The sequence below is a fragment of the Dermatophagoides pteronyssinus genome, unplaced genomic scaffold (assembly GCF_027571235.1).
Source record: "Dermatophagoides pteronyssinus isolate colony J.1.1.1.1 unplaced genomic scaffold, Derpt_VIB-CSIC_2022.12 sq0001, whole genome shotgun sequence".
NCBI classification, from domain to species: Eukaryota; Metazoa; Arthropoda; class Arachnida; order Sarcoptiformes; family Pyroglyphidae; genus Dermatophagoides; species Dermatophagoides pteronyssinus.
The window spans coordinates 5104395-5121546 of record NW_027461525.1 but is presented as its reverse complement, the minus strand read 5'-3'; the positions used below and the strand labels follow the sequence as shown (position 1 = coordinate 5121546).

General features: G+C 27.8%; 4 protein-coding genes and 1 long non-coding RNA gene across 5 annotated transcripts; 3 read left to right on the top strand and 2 right to left on the bottom strand.

Annotated features, from left to right (window-relative positions):
* The first annotated feature begins 501 nt into the window (after positions 1-501).
* On the top strand, positions 502-3895 carry LOC113790335 (solute carrier family 2, facilitated glucose transporter member 3-like). Its single transcript, XM_027339990.2, has 5 exons — positions 502-1133; positions 1934-2089; positions 2187-3155; positions 3251-3431; positions 3517-3895. The coding sequence occupies exons 1-5, from the start codon at positions 888-890 to the stop codon at positions 3681-3683; spliced, it is 1719 nt and encodes a 572-aa protein (XP_027195791.2). The 5' UTR covers positions 502-887; the 3' UTR covers positions 3684-3895.
* On the bottom strand, positions 2714-6677 carry LOC113790331 (5-taurinomethyluridine-[tRNA] synthase subunit MTO1, mitochondrial). Its single transcript, XM_027339985.2, has one exon. It carries the CDS (start codon positions 6614-6616, stop codon positions 4529-4531), a length of 2088 nt encoding a protein of 695 aa, XP_027195786.2. The 5' UTR covers positions 6617-6677; the 3' UTR covers positions 2714-4528.
* Positions 6678-6716: 39 nt separating this feature from the next.
* On the top strand, positions 6717-10711 carry SWIP (strumpellin and WASH-interacting protein). The gene is made up of 2 exons (XM_027339979.2): positions 6717-6869; positions 6940-10711. The coding sequence occupies exons 1-2, from the start codon at positions 6833-6835 to the stop codon at positions 10671-10673; spliced, it is 3771 nt and encodes a 1256-aa protein (XP_027195780.2). The 5' UTR covers positions 6717-6832; the 3' UTR covers positions 10674-10711.
* LOC113790347 (GMP reductase 1-like) lies at positions 10660-12033 on the bottom strand. Its single transcript, XM_027340006.2, has 2 exons — positions 11827-12033; positions 10660-11718 (listed from the first exon to the last, which is right to left on the bottom strand). The coding sequence occupies exons 1-2, from the start codon at positions 12031-12033 to the stop codon at positions 10873-10875; spliced, it is 1053 nt and encodes a 350-aa protein (XP_027195807.2). The 3' UTR covers positions 10660-10872.
* Positions 12034-13955: 1922 nt separating this feature from the next.
* LOC142644909 (uncharacterized) lies at positions 13956-16180 on the top strand. Its single transcript, XR_012846101.1, has 3 exons — positions 13956-15350; positions 15445-15800; positions 15884-16180. It is a non-coding gene; the product is annotated as an uncharacterized LOC142644909 (long non-coding RNA).
* Positions 16181-17152: the final 972 nt, after the last annotated feature.

The following is a 17152-nucleotide window of genomic DNA, read 5'->3' as shown; positions in this document are numbered from 1 at the left end:
TTTTCTTTTCAATTTCTTGCAATATTATCCATTGATGTGCCTGATAATGAGATTAATGAATATCAAGAAAAGAAAAGAAAAGAAGAAAAATCATATATTCATCATTTAATCTGACTTTTTTTTTTCTTTCTTTGGTTTCGTCTTTTTTCTTGGTGATAATGATGATGGTTGATGATTGCAATCAATTGATAATCATTATGTTATTATCATTAATATGTTTCAAGCTTACCATCATCACTTACGTCAACTACTGCTTCTAATGTTTTTTCTTTCTTTTCTTTTTTTTTTTCTGGGTGATAGGCACACACAGTTATCATTTTATACAAACCAAAAAAAATAATACACGTTTTTTGTTTCTGGATTACAGCATCCCGGTTTTTAGGATAATTTTTTTTTTGTTTTTGTTTTACATTTATATTTACGCGCGTGGTTTTCATTTTTTTTTTGATAATCTCCAAATACATCACACACCAAACAGACATTATGGGGTATATAAAAACATCGATCAATAACTATAGTATGGCCATTCAAACATTTGAAATTTGAAAACTATATTCAAGCAAATTCAATTTCAAAATACATAAAAATCGTTGATCATCATTACCATTATTGTCCGACGATATTACCCAAATTTATTCATCCTTCGTAAATCAAGATTTTCCAGTTCAACCTGGTTCGGTTGGTAATCAAAAACTTTGTTGTCCGACAAAATCAAATTCTCATTCGTAAATATATTACACACACCTGTTGATGGCATCATTACCAATATTAATCATTATTACTATTAGTAAATCAATCAAGAAAAGTTAATAATAATAAAATTTTTTTACAAATTAGAAAAAAATTACCAAAATTACATTCCAGTATAATTTTTATAATATAAAAAAATGCTTCAATCAATAAAAAATAAAATTATTGTTGATGAATATTCACAACAACAACAACAACAACAATCACATTCAAAATATCTATCCATCCATGACAATAATAATAATAATAATTATCAACAGCAAACTAATCAAGATGTAATGATAAATTCATTAGATTTTATGATAAATTCATCAAAAATCAATGATAATCATAATGATAAATCATTCAACAACAACAACAACAACAATCAAATCATCAAGTTGGTAAGTGAACAAAGTCTTTTATCTTTCTCTACATTTACTTTCGAAATTATATAATTTCAAGTTCAAATATTCCATTCGGTCGGATGTGAATTTGCAACTTTTTTCTTCTTCTTCTTCTTGTATACTTGTTCTTTTCCAATTTATGAAAAGCAAAAAAAAACAGGAAAAAAAAATCTTTGACATATAGCTATAGTGTATCTCATTGAAAAACAAACAAACAAACAAAAAATGTATAAATATTTATTTGGTCGATTATAAAGCATATCATCATCATGAATGAAATGAAATGAAATGAGCTAATCATCACAGTGATGATGCTGAGCATCAATAATTTGATTTTTTTTCCCGAATTTTCTCTCTCTCTCTCTCTCTCTCTCTCTCTCTCTCTCTTTCGCTCGCCCATTAAACTTATTCATTCATTCAATTCAATTCAATTCAAAAACAAGTATCATCAAGTAGTCAGTTTGCTTCTGTACTGGAAAATTTTCTTTTCTCCAAAATCAAACATCGAAAAAAAAACGAACAGAAGAAAACAAAAACAAAAAACATTGCTAATGACTCTTGAATGAAGGGAGAATTTTTTTTTTTTTTTTTTGGAAAATAAAACTTAGTTTAGTTTAGTTTTAGTTTTTCTCTCACTCTTTTTTTTGTAGAAAATTAGAAAACAGACATTTTTACAAATGAATATTTGTAATCGTTTACTGTCATTATTCATTAATTTTTTACGTAATTTTTTCAAATATTTTCTTTTTAATAATAAAATGTGTTTACGTTTATTTATAAATTATTTACAATTTAAGGATGATCGACAATATAAAGAACCATTAACTGATCCAACAATAACAGCAAATGATTCAGGAATTACTGTTAAAGTTTTTATCGGTGCTTTTGTTGTTTTTTTTACAAATTCATTTGCATCCGGTTATAATATTGGTGTATTGAATCTTCCCGAACAAGTAAGTTTTTTTTGTTTGTAATTTTTCATTTCTGATTGATTTTTAAAAAAAAACCAAAATTCTGATCTAATCGATTTTTTTTGTTTTCATTTTAAAGATTTTTAAAACATTTTTCAATAATAGTATCAATAATCATAATCGATTAGTACCGGTTGATACAAATCAAATTGAATTAATATGGTCTATTGCTGTTTCAATATTAGTTATTGGTGCAATGATTACATCGATTATAACTGGTTATTTAGCAAATCGAATTGGTAGACGTGGTGTTATATTTTTAAATATTATGCTTGGTTTAATTGCTATGTGTTTAACATGGGGTTCAAAATATATGCAAAACATTCCAATGTTTATGGCCGGTAGATTAGTTGCCGGTTTTCATACAGGCATTGCATCAAGTATTGTTCCAATGTATTTAATGGAAATATCACCAAAAAGTTCATCATCATCATTCGGTACATTACATGTTATGGGTTTAAATGGTGGCCTATGTTTTGCACAAATTATGGGCTTAGAAAGTATACTTGGAACAGCCCGATCATGGCAATTATTATTTTTTATTAATGCAATGTTTATTACTGTTGGTTTGATTGGTCTATTTTTTATGCCTGAATCACCAGTATATTTGTTTGTGGTTAAAAGACGTGAAAAATTAGCCATAAAAGTTTTAGAACAAATTCGTAAACATCCAATGGAAGTTGCCGATGATATTGCCAATTTACGTCGTGAACAAAAATGTGAAGAAGGTAGCAATAATTCATTGTTACATCTATTCAAACAATCACATTTTCGTAAAGGTTTATTAATTGTTTGTTTGCTTCATGCTGGCCAACAATTAGTCGGTATAAATGCTGTTTTTTATTATTCAACAAATACATTTCATAGTGTTGGTCTAAGTCAATTACAAAGTCAATATGGTAGTATTGGTTGTTCATTATTAAATACATTATGTGCAATATTATCTTCACGTTTATTACGTTCATTTTCATCACGTACAATGTTATTAATCAGTACAATTGGTACAACATTAGGTCTATTGATACTTCCGATCTCAATGTCATTCAATGTAAGATATATTTTTTTTTTTTATTAGTAACGAATAATGAAATTTCATTTCTAAATTTTATTTTCATTTTTTTCTTTAAATCACTTAAATCATAGGATCAATTTGAATGGCTTAATTTTGTTACAATAGCAATGATGTTTTTCTATGTATTTATGTTTGCTATTGGTCAAGGACCGATACCATTTATGATTGGTGGACAAATTTTTGATAGTGCATCAATGAGTACCGGTCTAAGCATTGGTGTGTTTGTCAATTGGTTTTGCAATTTTCTAGTCGGTAAGTTATTTCATTTCATTTCATTATTAATCAATTTTTTAACTTATTTTCATTCGTTTTCCAATTGAATAACCAAACACAACAGCATTTGCCTTTCCATTGCTTATCATTCAAATCAATCAATTTGTATTTTTTATATTTTTGGCATTCGATGTTCTTTTATTAATATTCATCATATTTATGGTACCAAACCCAAATGATCAAGCTGGTGAAATACGAAAAAAACCATTAGAAAATTCAATTTCAGAATAACAATTGGTGGTGGTGGCTAAATTGCCTTGATTAAAACAAAAAGAAAATCGATCTAATCGATGGTTTACCTTGGATATATATATATTTTGCCCTTAATGACACATAAATACACAAAGTGTATACAATTTTTTTTTCTTCTATTCATTTGTTATAACATATCATCTGGATTTTTTAAATATTTGTTTTGTAAATAAATTATTTTTCTACGTTGATTTTTTATTAAAAATTTTTAATTTCAAAAAATTAATTTTTCTGTTTTGTTTTGACCTGAATTTTTCACCAACGGTTTGTGACATTTCACCAATTCGACACAATAGTGTCGTTAATGTTCACTGAGCGTGTTTCTGTCTGTCTGTCTGTCTGATTGAAGCACGCGAAATATGATTATTTATCAACAAAAAATATCAAAAATTTTTTAATGAGGCCATAATAGAATCGTTAAACGGTTTTTTTTAGAAAAGATTAATTGAAAAATTTATGATGATTATTATTGGCTGGATCAATCAATCAATCAATCAATAATATGGAAACAATGTCAAATTGATAAACTTTGAAATGTGATGATTCAAATGATAAAAACTGAAAAAATAAAACATTGGCAGCTTGCGTATTAAAAATCGAGGACAATCAACCAAATCTTAATCCACATTTGTTTATTTATTTACAACAACCAAAAATGTGACAAGAATTAAACCGAATAAAACCGATTTAAACTGCTTGACAACAACAACAGCAGTGAAAACAACAAAAATTGCATTCGCGTGCGATCATTTTTTTTTGTTTTTTTAATCATTGATTAACAGCTTGGATTAAAGAATAGATCAAAACAACAACATGATTAAGGTTCATGTTGAATGGTTGTAAATAATATTTTTTTTGTTGTTTTGATCAACAATTTGTTTTCGACGTAGAAAAAATAAAATTTTTACAATAGCAGCCGGTGTTATACCGGGTATTCTAGTTGCTGCTCCAATTGTTGTTGGTCTATATTCGGAAAGAATTTCTTGAACTTCCGTTGAAAGATTAAGACATTCATCATAATAATCAATATTTTCATCAATACAAGTAGATTGTTCACGTTTAACAGTTTCCATAAGTGTTTGTTGTTCAATTATATCACGATAATAAAATGCTTCGGATGTTAATCGTTGTATAAGAATAGGATCCGAATTGATTTGAAATAATTCATCAGGGAATATATTGTAGAATTTTTCAAAATTACATAAATTTGAAATGGATAACATTTCTAAACCATCTTTTACTTTTGTACTATTTGTTTGATTATTATTTAACCCGAGAATATTCGCCCATCTGATCATTGAATAACGTTTTGATTGTAGAAATTGTTTTGCATTTTCCAATGCATTATTGGTTTGAAGAAATTTTTCATATCTATCATTATTAACACAACCAATATTATAACCACGTTCAGTTAAACGAATATCAGCATTATCTGGTCGTAAATATAAACGAAATTCTGCACGACTAGTAAACATTCGATATGGTTCATTAGTACCTAATGACGTTAAATCATCTATTAATACACCGATATATGCTTCAGTACGATCAACAATAAATTCTTTTGGTAAATTAGGATTTTCTGATCGATGATTATTAGCATTTAGTGCAGCATTTATACCTGCAATAATACCTTGTGATGCAGCCTCTTCATATCCAGTAGTACCATTAATTTGTCCGGCTAGAAAAAGATTTGATACTTTTTTAGTTTCTAATGATGGTTTAATTTGTCTTGGATCAACATAATCATATTCAACACCATATCCTGGTCGAAGCATTGTTGCATTCTTTAGTCCATCAATTGAATTAATCAAATTTCGTTGTACATCTTCAGGTAATGTACAGGAAATTCCATTCGGATAGATAACATTCGTATCTAATCCTTCGGGTTCAAGCCAAATTTGATGTGAACGATTATTAAATTTTAAAATTTTCGATTCAATCGAAGGACAATAACGAGGACCACGAACTTCTTCACGAACATGACGACTTAAATGAATATTTTTACGTACAATTTCGGCAACTTTATCATTAGTAAATGTAAGCCATGTATAATATTGATCTTCAGGTTTGATCCATACGGATGAATTTAAAAATGAAAATGGCAATGGAGGATTATCACCGAATGTTTTTTCTAAACCATTAAAATCAATAGTATTTTTATCGATTCTTGGTGGTGTTCCTGTTTTAAGCCGACCCATTCGAAATCCAATACGTTTTTCGAATGTTTGTGCGAGGCCAATGGCCGGTTGATCACCCAATCTTCCAGCCGGATAATGTTCTAATCCGATATTGATTTCTCCTCGTAAAAAAGTACCAGTACATATCACAACCGAATGACTAGTAATACATTTTCCTAAATCAGTAACAATACCTTTGCAAATAAATTTTCCATCGTTTGATGATTCATGTTCCAGCAAAAGATCTTCGATAGAAGCACAATGAACAGTAAGATTAGGAGTATGTCGAATTTCTTCTTGCATATGATGTTTGAAAAGTTTACGATCAATCTGTGCACGATATCCCCATACAGCCGTACCTTTACTACGATTTAAAACTTTATATTGAATTCCCGATTTATCACAGATTCGAGCACAAAGACCATCCAAAGCATCAATTTCACGAATTAATTGTCCTTTACCGATTCCACCGAAAGCCGGATTACAGCTCATCTCTCCGATTGTCTCGAACTTATGCGTTATCAATAAAGTCTTGCATTTCATTCGTGATGCTGCTGCAGCAGCTTCAACACCAGCATGTCCACCACCAACAACAATCACATCATATTCGGGTTTAATAATTTTATCACTTAAATTATGACATTTACGGATCAAAAAATTTGTAAAATAATTAATTTGTTTTTTATTTTTACCAAAAAAAATATCTTTTGGTAAACATTTTTTTACAAAAACCATAATAATTTTATAAAAAAAATAATTCTTCGTCGAACACGAATCATTCTTTTTCGCCGATGATACAAAATCCAAGAATTTCCAAGGAAACTTTTCGAATGAAAAATTCCATGGAAACTTTCAAAGATTTTTTTATTTTGTTTTGATTTGAAGAGGTGTTATTTTGTTTTAAAAAAATTCTTTATCATTATTTCAAATCGGTAATTTTTTTCAAACAAAATGTCTACTTCATCGGATTTGGATCAAGAAATAATCGGTAAAAAAAAGGATAAATGTTTTTTATTTAAATTAAAAAAAATAATAATTTCTATTTCAAAATTTCAAAGATAAACTTCGACACGATACGGCGAAAAAATATCGAAATTATATCGATGAACTTTATTCGGATATAGAAAATCTTTTGGATAAATTTAATTTTTCCGAATCGAATAGCTGTTTTAGTTCATTCAATTTTTTCGATGAACATCGTAGTTTTTATGCACGTAATGAAAATATACTGATTGATGAACATACAAATTTTTTGGAACTTTTACAAACATGTGGTAATACTCAATTAAATAAATTAATGTTAGTATTTGCTTCGTTAGTTGAAGAAATGAATAAATTATCCATTATTGGTATACAAAAATTTATCGGTCCAATACTTTTGTATCGTGAAGATAATGTTATTAATTCGGCAGCAAAAGAGGCAATAGTTTTGGATGTAAAAACTGATAATGGTAAAATCAATAACAAAATGATTGATGAGGATGATGAATTTTCAGCTGTTGCAGCAATTCTACCGATTTTATTCAATTTAATTTGTTATGTTAAACGTTGTTATGAAGTGGCCAGCAATTTGTTCATGCAACAGCATACATTTCTTTTATATGCTAATGTCAAAACCAAAGATAAACAATTTCAAATTTCAATTCGTGAAATTCTTCCAGATTTAAATGAAAATATACGATTTGATATTGTATGGGAATCATTTTCCAATTTAGCGTTAACTTTAATTAATTTGGATCAAATATTTAGTCAACAATCATCAGTAATACGTCGTGATATTTTCAATTATAAACGATCATTAGCAACAGTGTTAAGAGATCTACCGCATTATCATTTAGAACATCGTGAAAATGAAATTCAATCATTAATGATTATTATCAATGAAATTGAACGTGAATTATTGGAAGGTTTTATTGCCGGTAATTCAACAACAACAACAAATAAAGCATTTCAAAGTATTGATTCAATGTTTTTCAAAGGTCTTATTATTTCCATAATCAATTTAAATATTTCCGAAAATGATTCTATATTGAAAAATAATTATTTAAATGAAAATATGTCCACCTATATTCGTAATGTTTGTAATCAATTGGAACAACAACAACAACAAAATGATGAAAAATTTATCGATGAATATAGACTTTTATCCGTTACAGCATTTTTCTCTTTATATGTTCATTTGTTTTGGAAAGATTCGGATAAAAAATTATTGAAAATAATAATCGATGTACAGAAAAAGCTGAATATACTTTTCGTACATCTTCCTGGAAATATAAACATTTCTCCGGATCAAGTGCTTTTATATACACTTCCAAGACAATTAGCTGATACACGTCTTTTTGATCATTTCGTTAATCAAAGAGAATTGTTAATGAAACCAGGATTTATTGAACATCAAATGAAAACATTAATACCATTTATTACACATTGGTTAGTTACTATTGAACAATCATTTAATTCAGGATTTTATAATGATATTGGTGAAGGTGATGCATTGAATCAAATATTCAATCATATTCAATTAATGAAAGATGGTTTTGAACATATACGGCAATTATCCAATCTAATCAAGAATTGTATTGCTATTCATTGTCAATGTAATAGACCATTATCAAAAATTGATACTGTAGCACTTTGTAAAGCAATAATATTATTACAAGGAATTAAAAGATTTTTTGCTAATAATAAAAAATTATTAATCGAAATAATAACACATTATCAAAAATATAATGCCTGTGCAATATTGAATATTTTAACACGTACAAAACGTAAATTACTTAATAATGTTACAAATTATTCTGAACAAAAACTTGATCAATTATCATCAATAATTCTTTGTGCTAATTGTTTAAATGGTCCGGTTATAACATCGAAACGTTTTATTTTAATATCATTATGTTTTGCTTATTGTACATCGAATATGGATTTGTTTACTGTGGATGATCAAACAAAAATACAAATACTCACACAACGTATTTCATTTTTCCTAAATATATTCAATATTATTAGCCAAATGTTTGATTGTCAATATTTATATTTTAATAATGAAATTATCAAAGTTTATTTTCATCATTTTTATGAATCATTTGGTAGCCAATCATTCAATTCGAACAATATAAATGATTTACAATATTTTTTTGCCGCAATATCTGATTCAATTCCATTGCTACGTTCGATTGATGATGAAATAAAAACAGAAAAACTTATCAATGCTTGTTTGGATGATATTGTTCGTATGTTTAAAATAAAATTTTTAAATCCTGTTTGTAAAGATTTTGAAGATGAATTACGATTTTTATCACATCTAGATCTACAATTGGGTGATAAAAATCCATTCAAACGAAATTATAAAGATTTTTCAAAACTTTTACAAACAGAACCATTGAAAATTTTTAATGGTAGAAAAATTATATGGTTTAAAAATTATTTTGAAAATTTTCTTAATGAACTTGCTTATAATATGACAACAATTGCATTACATGATTGGAAAACATATGAATCAATGTTGGGTTTTGCACATTCAAAATTTGGACTAGAATTTGCATCGTTACAGCTGCCAACACAAACATTAGAACAAGGATTAGATGTATTGGAAATTACACGTAATATACATATATTTGTTGCAGCTTATATGTATAATTTGAATAATCAATTTTTTGTTGAAAGAAATTCTTCAAATAAACATCTAAATGTTCTTACTATTCGACATATAGCCAATTCGGTACAAACACATGGTTTCGGTATATTGAATTCAACAGTGAATTTTGTATATCAATTTTTACGGAAAAAATTACAAATATTATCTGAATTTCTTTGTGAAGAACATATAAAATCTCGATTGATTAAAGATATTCGTCATTTTAGAGAATTAATGATGGCTAATGAAGAAATGAATCGTGTGGGTAATCATTCGAACAAATTGATTAAATTTCCATTTGAACGTGCAGATAAATTTGTAAAAGGAATTCGTAAACTTGGAATTACAAAAGATAATATGACATATTTGGATAAATTTCGTCAATTAATTACACAAATTGGTAATGTAATGGGATTTGTACGAATGTTACGTAATGGTGCATTACATTGTACGGGTGAAATTGCTAATTTTATACCGGATCTTGATGATTTGAAACAAACATTGTTTGAAAAAATGATTGAAGAAGAACAATCAACCGAAGAAGAAGAATTTAGTGATGAAACAATTGAAGCAGCTCGTAATCTTGATTCGGTATTGAAAACAATTGCCGATAATTATTCTGAAGCAACTGATTATTTTAAATTATTAGTCGAAGTTTTTGCACCTACATTTCGTAATAAAAAACATGTTCATTTGAAAAATTTTTATGTAATATTACCGGCTACTACATTGAATTATGTGGAACATATTATTCTTTGTAAGGAAAAATTGGCAAGAAAAAATAAACAAGAAGGTGCTGCATTCACTGATGATGGTTTTGCAATGGGTATTATTTATATATTAAAATTATTAGATCAATTAAATGATTTTGATTCATTACAATGGTTTGCTTCGGTTGATGATTATGTTCGACAATCGATGCCCAAATTGGAAACAGAAGAATCATCTACAACAACAACCACCACTTCAATTATAAATCGTTTACAAACACAACAATCATCATCATCCGCATCAACATCGACATCGAATGATAATGTTGAACAAACACGAAGTCTGACAATCAAACGTATTGAAATGTTTCATAGAGAATTTCAATTACTTAAATTCAATATGACTAGCTGTAGAATATTATTTAAATCAACAAATTTTCAATAATTTTTATTTTAAAAATAATTAAAATTCATTTCAATCAATCAATTTGTTTGTTTGTTTCCAAAAATTCTGAAAAAAAATAAAAGGCCATGCCTGCAATCTGTGTCTTTTGGCACACAAACAATTTAAAGAATTTTTTGTTCTTTTTAAAGTTTACGAACGATAGAATTTATAATTTTTTTAAAAATGATAATAAAAATAATCAAATTTCCAATCGATGAAATATTTCATTTGTTTGCTGTGTAACACGTATAAATGTTGTACGTATTGGTAATTCACGTAATCTTGATGCACCAGTATATGTACATGCTGAACGTAAACCACCTAATATATCCAATATTGTTTTCTCTACATCACCTCTATATGGTACTTCGACAGTTTTTCCTTCGGATGCACGATATTCAGCAACACCACCATGATATTTATTCATAGCCGTTCCAGAACTCATTCCATAAAATTGTTTAACTTTTTGTCCATCCGATTTAATAACAACATCACCATTACATTGATCATGTCCAGCAAGCATACCGCCTAACATAACAAAATCAGCACCAGCACCAAATGCTTTACAAATATCACCCGGACAAGTACAACCACCATCCGATATAATATGACCACCTAAACCATGTGCAGCATCTGCACATTCTAATACAGCGGATAATTGTGGATAACCGACACCGGTTTTTTTACGTGTAGTACAAACAGATCCCGGTCCAATTCCAACTTTAATTATATCAGCACCAGAAAGAATTAATTCTTCAACCATTTCACCGGTAACAACATTTCCGGCCATTATTGTATGTTTAGGAAATTCTTCACGAACATCTTTTAAAAATTTAACAAATGATTCACTATAACCATTTGCTACATCCAAACAAATATATTTAATATCCGGTGCAATAGCAATTATTTCTTTTAATTTTTCAAAATCATTTTGACTTGAACCAGAACTGACAGCAACATTTTTCAATGTATCCGGATAATTTTTAGCAAATTCAATCCATTCCTCTGTGGAATAATGTTTGTGTATACAAGTAAAGCAGTTATGCTATATCAGTGATAGAAAGAAAAAAATTTGAAAGAAAAGTAAAGAAAAAAAATCAAAATGTCAGTCGAGAAAAAAAAATATTGAAATTTTTTCGTTTTTTTTTGTTACTTTATTCAATGCGACAGCCATTTCGAATGTTCCGATCGTATCCATATTGGCAGCAATGACAGGAATTCCATGATATGTATGTTCTGAATTACGAAATTTAAAATCACGATTTAGATCAACATCGGCACGACTTTTCAATATTGAACGTTTTGGTCGTAATAGAACATCTTTAAAATCCAATTTAATTCCTTCTTCAATAGTCGGCATGGTTGTTGTTTTTTTTCAGAAGATATTTGAAGATGACACAAACACAAGCCAGAAAAAAAACGTTGATTGACGTAACGTGAATGAATAAATGAATGAATCGTATTCGAAGAACGAAAAGAATTTATTATTCAGCTTTCTCTCTCTCTCTATCACTTTTATCAATGAATGTTTGATCGTTTACAAATGATAACACAGGGAGAACATTCAACAAAAAAAAATGGCAATATGACCTTGTTAGCCGACGGTCGTCTGTTTTTTTTTCGTTTGTTGTTTGCAAATTAAAAAAAAATCAAATCAGCATAGTAAGATGATCAAGTAAAGTGATGATTTTAAAACAAACACAAAAAAATTGATATTTGATTCGACGATGATGATGATTCATTCATTCAAAACTTCATAATATAAGTCAATCAATTTTTTACAGCAAACAAAATATAAAGGTTATTGTTGTTGTTGTTTTTTCGTTGTTTATCATCATCATCATCATCATCAACTATGGTAACCCATAAATCATGAAAATTTCTTCAATTCTTTCCATAGAACAAAACAATAAAAGGATTTTCTTCTTCTTTCTTCTTTTATCAATGGAAAAAACATTAAGAATATTTCTCATATGATCAATATATGAGTGAAAAAAAGCATGCATAAAAAAACTATAGGAACAAGTGAATATACGGGAAATTCTTTCTAGTGGTACACGATTTGTATGTTATATGGATGATGATCATTGTTGTTATTATATAGGATTTTCAAGATGATAATGGTAAAAATGTGTTCAGTATGTATGTGTGTTTGAAATGTGTTCACTTTGGTTGTTGTTGGTTGAATCATAGCCCGAATAGATTATATGGATAAAATAAAAGTTTTTCTTTTTTTTTGTCGTTGTTGTTGGTAAAACGAAAGAAAATTGAATCGTTTTCTTGATGGATCATTTTTTGAGAAAACAAATTTTTTCAAATCCATACATTTTGTCATTTTTTTGCAAATTTTTTTCCATTTTGATGATTTGATGATGATGATGAAAATTTTCGCTTGGTTGAATTTTTTCCATTTTCTTTTTTTTCGGATCATTTTTGATTTCAAACATTTTTTTTGTTTCGTTTTTATTGTTTCATCAATTTTAGCTTAGATTTTTACCAGAAGTTTTTTTTCGTTTTGAGGGCAGGTGAAAAACGAAATTTTATCGATTTTTTTTCTTCATTTCAATTGTATTGAGTAACAAATTTGGTTTCTTCTCTTATTTTATCTTATTTTAATCGATCAGCCAAACAATCAATTAAGCAACAACAAAACTAATTTAAACCAAAAAAAAATAAAACAAACACACCAAAAAAAACAGATTGAGATTCTAAACAAATAAATCAATAGAATTTGCAAACAAAACAAAACAAAAAACAAAAATGAAAAAATCATTATCAAAATTTTTATAAAAAGAAAAAAAAATGGAACGGATTTTCGAAACATTCGAATTCGAATGTTGGAACCGCGGTTCGTTCATAAATTACATGACAACAGAAAGAAAAAATTCGAATGTTGACAACCGGAATGGAATGGATATTGTTTTTTTTTTTTGTTGTTTTGCATTCGAATTCCATCCAAAAAACAAAAATTTTCTTATTTTTTTTTGTTTGTTTGTTGTTTTTCAATCCAATTTCTTTCTTGATATTAGGCAGAATAAAAAAGAAAAGATGTGTGCAATAAAAAACTAAGAAGAAGAATTGAAGTTTTATGTTATTGACAATATATACAAAAAAGAAAAATAAAATAAACATCCTTAAATCACGAATGAATGAATTTGAAAGTTTTCTCTTTTTTTTATTATCATTTTTGTATTGTGTTGTGTTGTGTTGTGTGTTTTTCAATTTATTACTCAGTTTTTTCTTTTGTTGTCCAAATTGTCCATTGTTTTGTCCATCGTTGTTGTTGTTGTTAATCTGATGAATTTTTTTTATTGAATTCTAAAGTGAAATACACACACACACAATTCGCATTTGAATTTATTTTCATTTTCGTTGTTTATTTATGGTCGAGTGAGTGAATGATGATAATAATCTTATTCTTGTTTTTTTTTCACTTCTTCTTCAAATGCCGACAATGGACACCTACCGTTTTATTTTTGTTTGTTTAAAATGAAAATTTCAAAGAATTTTTTTTCAATTATCTTGAAATTCTGTTCATTCATTCATCTATGTTATCAATATTGATGAAAACAAACAAACAAACAAACAAAATTTTTCTTATTTTGGCCTCAATTGAATTACCAATTTTTATTTTTTGTGTTCAAGAGACAGCATCTTTTGTATGTTACAAACAATAGTAGTGGTGGTGAAAATTTTCTTAAGAAAAACTATCATCAATTGATTGAAGTTATGATTTGAAGAATCACGTTCTCCATCATCATCATCATCATCATCATCATCATCAACAAAATTTCGAATGATAAAAAACCACCACTCAAACAAATATCATTATTTCATTATATCAAAACAATGGATGAATGAATGAATGAATGAATGATGATGTCCATTATCAAATATTCTATTCAGTGATGTTATATTGATAATAAAAAAACCACCCAAACACATACAGAGAGAAAACATCTTAATTTGGTTAAAACGCATGGACTTGATGGAAATGGTTGGTTGGTATGTTTGTGGTTTGGCGTCAAGTGTGTGTATGTGTTTGTGTTCGGTGTATTTGATATGTCTATGTTGTAATTAAGTTCATCACATAGCAGCTCATCATCATCATCAGGATATGAATTGACGCCTTGTTTTTTCCCACACACACACACATATCCAATATCCATAATTTTTTATTTTTCAGTAATTTTAGAAAACACGGTGTGTTTACGTGTATGTATGTTTTTGTTGTCTATGCTACTGCTTGATTGCGAAGATTGCAATTTTTATTTTTTCAAATGAAAAAAAATTCATTTTTTTTTGAAACAAATCAATTGGCGGCTACTATACACCAGACAACAACAAACAACAACAACAAACTTTTCATTCTTGACAAAAAAAAAAACATTCCAATTTTGCTGTGTATAAACCGAAGAATTTCTACCATTATTTTTTTCATCTCTGATCAACAAATAATAATTATCATTATCGAAATCAATCAATCATTCATTTGTTTGTTTGATATAATTGATATATTCTATGTTCTCTGTGTTTTGGTTTCCATCCATTTATCTATGTGCAGCACAATTGTGTCAATATCATATCTACCTACACACCATATGGATCACATTCAAATTTGAATGCCTGGTAGAAAAAAAAGAAAAGAAAAGAATAATTGATTTTTTTTCCCGTTTCGTAAGTTTATCATTTTCTATTTATTTTTTTCTCATTCGTTTTTTTCCAATCCAAATTCTATTTCATTGTTTACACACACACACACACATAACAGCCATTATTGATTTATCCTACTTTCTTTCAATTCTTACTTTGTTCCATATTTTTGGATCATCAAGTTTTCGTTTGTTTGTTTGTTTGTTGTTGTCGTTACTTTTTCAATATAAATATTTTATTTTACTTTAATGTCGATGATTTATCATTTTTTATTTCGTTAGCAAAAAAAAAAAACAACAGAAAACTGACATTTGAACAAAATATTTTGGTTATTTTTCGTTTGTACGATGGTATGAAGAGGTTAACAAATGAATGGGTCAAATTTTTTTACCTACCTTAGTTTAATAAATACAAACTTTCATTTTAGCGTCTGGTATAGATTTTTAATCTGATTTTTCATCATTACCTATGCGGGTTTGTAGTTCATTTTTTACAGTGTTTTTTTTTGTTCAAGCAATTAATTAATTATTTTTTTCACTGTTAATTAATTAATTTAGCCAAATCGATAACAATTGAAGAGAAAAAAAAAGAACCCGGATATATGGAGAATTTGAATTACAAAAAAGAAAAAATATTGATAAATTAATCATGTATAATATCCTCATACATTTATTCATTCATCTGAATGAAATTCAAAATTGGCTGTCATTTCAATGTTATTCTTCTCATGTTATTCTTTGCATTTTCTCTCTTCTTCTCCTTCTCGTTATGTCTCGATATTGATCATTTGATGATGTTATGTCATAGCAATGATGTCCGGACAACCAGTAACAACCAAACAACAACAACAAAAACAAATAAAGGCGTAACATTTATTTTTTTTGACAAGTTATGTTTTGACAGCAACCAATATATATTGGAGGGGAAACAAAAACCTCAAAACCAACCAATATATCACTAATATTAGATCAATCCAAAAGCAATAGTAAAATGACAAAAACGATAAGAATACAAAAAATTTCATTATTTCAAAGTTTAAGAATTTTATTATCACATCGAATCACATCTTTTTTTCCATTCATTTTTTTGTTCTACTTTTTTCTTTAATTCTTGTTTTCTTTTGATTTTCTTTTTCTCTATTCTAGATTTGCAATAAACAGCTGTATGTTGTCTTCTTTTTTTTGACGTTTGATGACAACCGAAAAAAATATTGATGTTCACATCATCATCATTATACGACTACTTTGAAATCTTTATTCATTGAAAATAATTCTCATCATCATCATCCAGAAAGACAAGTAAAGAATTTTTTTGATTTCTTCTGAAACCAAATATAAACTTATGATTGTGGTGGATTGAACCGAAAAAAACAACAACAACCATCGTTATCATCATCAAAATCAAAAAAAAAAAAAAACAAAGGCAAAAAATGATGATTATATGTGAATGGATGACTGAATTTTGAAATGTTGCTGTCTTCATCTTTTACTTATATTGTTGTTGTCGTCTTAAATAATATCTATTTCACGCTGGTCTTGGCAAAAATTCTATGCTGATAAATCGAACAACTTTTTTTTTGTTTTTGTTTCAAATCATTTAGTGTAAAATACAAATAATTTATAGTTATTGTCAAAGTTTTTCTTTTCATATATCAGCCTTGCGTGTGTATGATGGTGGTGGTGGTGAAAAGATAGTTATAACAAACTGAATCCATCGTCAATCGTTTATTTTTTCCTTATTTTTTTCTGTTTGAAGACGTTTTCTAATCAACAACTTTAACATCAAACATTTTTTTTTTACTTTCAACAGTGTGTTTCCATCTTATT